Below are 6,236 nucleotides of genomic sequence, written 5' to 3'. Positions count from 1 at the left end.
GTAACGTCAAGTGCAGAAGAGAAGGAGAAGAGAGAAAGCAGCAAGCAGCAGGAGGAAAAAGAAGTCAGAGAAGAAGGCTTGTTTTTTTGGATGACCTGTGAGGGACTAACACACACACACACACACACACACACACACACATACACACATATACCTACACACCTGACCGATGCGCCTGCTTTATGGACCAACACCATCTCCTCCTCCACTTCAAGCTGTGCACATAGAAGACTGACATCTGCGACCAGACATGCATTTCCACTACGCGGTGGGTAACGTGTGTTTGTGTGTGTGTGTGTGTGTGTGTGTGTGTGTGTGGATTTGTTTAGTGACTCTTGTTGCCGTGCAACGCCTCCATCTCCATTTCTCCTATTTGTTGTGAAATTTGCTGACACGCTGGGAAATGAAAACAATTGAAGCTGTTCTGTTTTTAAAATGTGATAATTTCTTGTAAAGCAAATGTTGCTTTCTGTGAAACCATGTGCATGTTTTTCTGTCAGAGTATTGTGAAACTTTTTAAGAAAACCCCCCAGCAGAAACCAGTCTTTAAAAAGTGTAAATTTAAAGAGACAAGACGTAAAATTAAAGATTAAACAACAGCATGAGCCTCGTGGTCTGAAGGTCTCTGATTCAGCATGGCCTCTGGTCCTCTTATCATCCAGGCTTTTATTACGCTGTCATTAAACCTCACTCGATCATTCCTATGAAAACTTATTCAACTTTGCTGTTACACCCAAACACCAAATTCCTATAGAATTATAAAAGTCTAATCACTTCTTGGCTACTTGGCCTGCACAAGTTCTAAACGTCCCCCTTTGGATTTGGAATCAAGGCTCCACCTCTGTTACGTTTGGTTAAAATCATACAAAGGCAGATATTCTAGGAGTCCAATCAGTTGTCCCTTGGCTCGGCGCCTATCTGTCCACTAAACTGGTGGAAAATCCCTTTTTAGATTTGGACATGTAAGAAGGAAAAAAAACAGCTACATGCTAAGGCAGAAAAAGTTTGGTTCCCAGTGATGGGTTGGGGTGGCAGACACTAGGAAAATATTAGGGTTAATGTGGCTCACAAATACAAAGAAAGAAGGAAGTGGAGAGTGTTTCTGTTGCATGGAAACCTGGAGTCAATTTCCCGAAGCTGATAATTCTTCCCTTTTTCCCCCGTCTGTAGCTTTATAAGTATAGAAAGGTAATCTGAAACTACAGTAAAGGAACATAATGTCGCTATGTAATTAACTAACAATTTGATGAGGTCATTTTAATGGGAAACATCTTTACAATAAGCCGACTTGTGTTTGATCTACTGGCTTTAGATGGTCAATCGCTCTTCTGCAGACAATTCATCTTGATTATTTCTTTCCAGGTACTCCAAACGAATGGTCTAAATCAATATTAATTGTACCTGTAGTTGTGCTTGATGATGTAAAATCCATTTATTGTTTTTAAACAGCTTCCTCAAACCTTTCCTATGTGAATGTGTTATCTTTAGTAAGATAAATGATTGATGATACTCAATATTGCGTTCAACCCGCAGTCTGTTAAACCTCAATGTAATGTGCGTTGACTTAGTGCATAGTAACATTATTAATGGCTCCGAAGCATGCTTTTTTATTTATAGGAAACTTAATGCCAGCAATGCACAATCACATTCTAAACCCCTTCAAAGGTGCATTAATCAAGACTTCTTTATATGTATACTGAATCAAATAACTATGTTGTAAATAACCCAAACAGAATGATCTACTGACTTTCAGAATACCGTAATGTCAGTACGACCATGCACACTTTGGGTGCCTCTCACCCCATCTCATCAGCCTCGAAGTGGCAGGCAGTTGTTCTTAGCTAAAACGCTGTCATAAAACCCAAAGTTAGCAGCTAGCTCGTGAACAGACTGGAGCACTTAGCATCTAGTCTCGCATTGCCAGACCTTCCTTCACAGTGCTGCAGAGGAGGGTCTGCCTAGTCTGGACAGCATTCCGGGATGGGAGAAAAATGTGCTCTGGTTTATCGGCATTTCTTTAGACTAATCACAATCCTTTTTGGGCGGTGCTAAGCGCCACACAGAGCCCCTGTGCCTCTGTGAAATTGCCTCGGATAGGAACTTGATTTGGTGGAACGTGTACGTTCAATGGTTGTTTTATTCGTGCAACAGAAAACTCAGATTGGACAGAAAGTCTAGATAGCTTAATCCACTAAACAGACAAATCTTCCTTTTAGGAGTTGGTGGAGACCAAAAACAGAGAGTAAATATTGAGCTTAATCGGCTGTGTAAGTAGGCAACATGTTTACCATATCGAACCTATAAGGTGAGGTTATGTCAATGTTGTGCTAACTGCTTATCCCAACCTGGCCAAAACTGCAACACATACAGGTCTAAAAGCATGAAAATAACTTATTTTACTAAATTATTTACTAGAAATTAATCTGCAGATTTTTTTTCATGACTTTTTTTTATGACTAATCATTCTATCTATAACATGTCTAGGAATAGTGTGAATTTCTTAGTGAATAGTGAGAATTTCTTATCACTATTAACTAGAGTTTAACGTGACAAAAGTCTATATTTAAAGATGTGCAGTTTAATATCACATAAGAAAAAGACAAGCTGCAAAGCCTAGAACTGGAACTAGGAAATGTGTCTTATTTCTGCTTACATTTTGACCTTTTTCCAACGATAATTCTACTTTCATTTTCTGTATGGACACTTACGGATGTTTTTGTATGTGGTACCAGACACCCATACTATCTTTTTATTCATACAATATCCTTCTTAAGTGCCATGCAGCTTGAATCTCTCGGTTTTACCTTCCTCTTAGACATTACCACACAGCTGCATCACTTTTCTCTCAAACTATTATTTCTGCATCTGCCCATCTGCCATCTCTTGTTTTTTGCTCTCAGCTGAATCTTTCTCCCCATCTGTCTCCCCATCGCCTCTGTCACGGTTCCGTGCAGCTTGTACGGCTCAATCACATTTCTTGCCTGTCTTTTTGATTTGTGGATGTGTGTCTGGAATTGTATCTGATTCCAAGAAGTGGACAAATCCCATTCAAAAGGTCCAGGAACGTGAGACTTGGTCGTATGTATGTTCTGGAGCAGCGGCTTTGACCTCTTGTTGAGTTGCTGTGGCGTAGGTTTTCATGCTGTTGTTGGTTGTGAGGTGATCACATGTCAAGAAAATACTTTAAAAGGTAAATGATGCTTGCTTTTTCTTTGCTGTGTTGCTGCTGCCCGGGTCCGCAGCAGTACATAGTTTATCTTTCATGTTGGTACTCCTGTCTTCGTCTGACTGACTATGGATCAACGGAAGTACATTGCAGAAATAAGCCTGACCGCATTTGTCTGCTTCACAGCAAGAACGCCTGAGCTAGCAAGCTAATGTTACACACGGAAGTTTTGATGAAAAGGTGGATCATTCAATAAGTCAGGCCTGCTTGGTTCTTTGGGGGAACATGTTAAAGGTATTTATGTCAAGGGCTTTAAACTGACACCCTCCACCCAGCCAAATGCTGGTAAAAATGTACTTTGGCCGGTGTAACATTGTAAAGTTAGGAGCCAATTTGGCCGCTGATGAATGAAGCAAAGCTGTAGAAATGATCCCACAAGTCAGTGTTTACAGATTGGTTGGTTTTCCAGCCACAAATTTGGGAGGTGAACAAAATGTAAATGTTAATATTTCACCTACCAACCATCAACCCAAACACATATTTTAAAAAAGAAACATGGATGGTTAAATGCATTCAGCACGGCACTCATAATCTGTTTTATTTCCCCTGGAGATGAGTGGAAAATCTGATTGGCTGGTTGCTTTAAAAATGTACTAGACATGTTGGCTGGTGATTACAATAGTTATTTTAAAGCCTTGTTTATATCTAATGGGGGACATTTTGGGATCGATTGGGGAGGTTGGCTGTGGATGGCGTACACACTGGCGAGAGCAAATAGTTATTGTTGTTAAGAGCAAATTACATTTAACCATGGATCCAGCTGATTTAAATAGCTCACGTTGTTGAATTGTGTGAACAGCTGACTTAATTTAAAGTGCTCATACTATGCTATTTGGCTTTTCACCCTGTCTTTGTTGTGGTATATTTCTTTTTTGTTCATGTTATATGTTTACAAAGAGAAAAATCCCAAAGTCCACCCCAAAGAGACTTACTATCTTCAACCGAAAAAACTGTTCACAAACTGCTCCAAACAGATCTATCATAGTCCAGCCTTTACTTTCGTGATGAACGTGCATCACTTTGCAACACACCTTGTAATGCTTGCCTAGCTGCTAGCGTGGCACGTCCTCGTTCTCTGCAGCTGACTGGCTAGTAGTCCTTACTTAGCTACTGAGCATGTACAACTCCCAACAAAGATGGAACAGAAGTGAGATGTCTCACTCTGTAGCTAAAACAGAGCGCTCATCCCACAGGGTGAAAAGAGGAGCCGCAGCAACGTGCGCAACAAAAAACAAAAATAAAAACAACCACATAAACCTATTCTGGTACAACCTCTAAATACAATTATGAACCTGAAAATAAGCATAATATGAGTTTGGAATATGTTTGTAACTTAGCGCCACCCAAGACGATTGTGATTGGTTTAAAGAAATGCAAACAAACCAAAGCTTTTTTTCCCCTCCTATCCCAGGATGTAGCCATATCTTACTCCCCAGCGCTGGGGAGACAGGTCTGGCAATGGGAGACAATGCACTGACTATGAATTAGTACCTCATACAACCCCAAAAGATCCAAACTGGGTTGTTAACTTCTGCTTATATATATATATATATATATATATATATATATATATATATATATATATATATATATATATATATATATATATATATATATATATATATATATATATATATATATATATATATATAGTTACTAGATGAGTAGAAACTTAATTATCAGTAACTTCCACTCGGCTGTAGACTGGGTGAACCCCGACCACTTTGCCTTGCGTACCGGCTACCTCTAATAATTGTCCAATCACTTTAAAATTCCCACTGCCTCTCGCTTCACTTTAACCAATCAAGTACACCTGTTACTTAAACTCCCGCCCTTACCCACACAAGAGCCAATCAACGATCACCATCACCTTTATGTACAAGATTAGCGGCAACTGCACTAGTTTGGCTACGACTTCAGACAACTGTTTACCTCGGACACCGCGGCACAGAGCTTGTGCTCTTAATACACACATATAGTTCTGGCGCAGTCTGTGTTACAAAATGTCTCCTGCACATGAACAATAAGCCTTTAGGTCACAAAACGTCTCTGAGTTACATTAATGTTAAGAAAAGTAGTTTACCACAGAGATAAGAGAAGAGGAAGCTAATGTGACAACTACTTGGCCTGGTTTCCGGTTCTTTTAATACATCCATAGTTCTTTACTTTATAGAAGTATATATATCAAAGACAGAGGGGATTCCCCATGTTTTGACGTCTGACGCCGGCCCAGGACAGCAGACATTACCCGGGTAAGAGTTGTCTACGTGCTTTAATCTGACTTTCTCTCTTGTTATTAACGTTGGTCAGTTAGCTAACGTCCGTGTTGTTTTGGCTCTGCTCACCGACGTTTAGTGGAAACTGCTCGTTGTTGAACTCCAGTCTGTGGTCCACTACTTAGGCTACTTTGTTACTTATTTACTACATTTATTTACCCTGTAAGACAAACTCTCTTCTCTTGATAGTTACTAGTAGTTGTATTGTATTAGTAGTATTGCACAAAGTCACAATGTGCTTAACAGTCAAACTATATTGAATTATAAAACAGCTCAAATAAACAAGAAATTAAAAAAGCAGAACACAGAATGAAACCAAACAGGTTTACAATTTGTGTATATTTATATTTAGTAAAAAGGCTTTTTATACGTTGTATCATTAAATTCATTTAATATTTTTTTTAACTCTAAATGTGTCAGGAGTATTGTCAAGCAGTGGCGGTCCTACATCAAATTACCCTCCCCCCCAATGAAAAACTATATTATAGTGTGTATTTACTTTAAGTAGTGATAACTTATACTGTGATATTTTGTGCAGAATTTTGTTTGATGTCTTTTGAAAAAGTTGCTGGTGGAGATTGTGTATCTTTGTTATTGCAATAGTTAAATAACTAAATTCTCTTAAGTGTGTGTTTTTTAAATGTTCTAATAAGTGATTCGTGCAATTTTCTCTTTCACTTAAGTTATTATAATATATATATATATATATATATATATATATATATATATATATA

General features: G+C 38.6%; 1 protein-coding gene across 1 annotated transcript in view; it reads left to right on the top strand.

The window, feature by feature from the left end:
• The first annotated feature begins 17 nt into the window (after window positions 1-17).
• Window positions 18-6,236, top strand: part of arhgap36 (Rho GTPase activating protein 36) — a 55,148-nt gene continuing 48,929 nt past the window's right edge. The window contains exon 1 of the mRNA XM_034857121.1: window positions 18-268. Coding sequence (XP_034713012.1) covers window positions 251-268 — 18 coding nt within the window. The 5' untranslated portion in view covers window positions 18-250. The remainder of the gene's footprint in view (window positions 269-6,236) is intronic.

Source organism: Etheostoma cragini, chromosome 19 (genome assembly GCF_013103735.1).
Source record: "Etheostoma cragini isolate CJK2018 chromosome 19, CSU_Ecrag_1.0, whole genome shotgun sequence".
Classification (NCBI taxonomy): domain Eukaryota; kingdom Metazoa; phylum Chordata; class Actinopteri; order Perciformes; family Percidae; genus Etheostoma; species Etheostoma cragini.
Note: the sequence above shows the minus strand (reverse complement) of the source record. Positions and strands in the feature narration are given on the sequence as shown.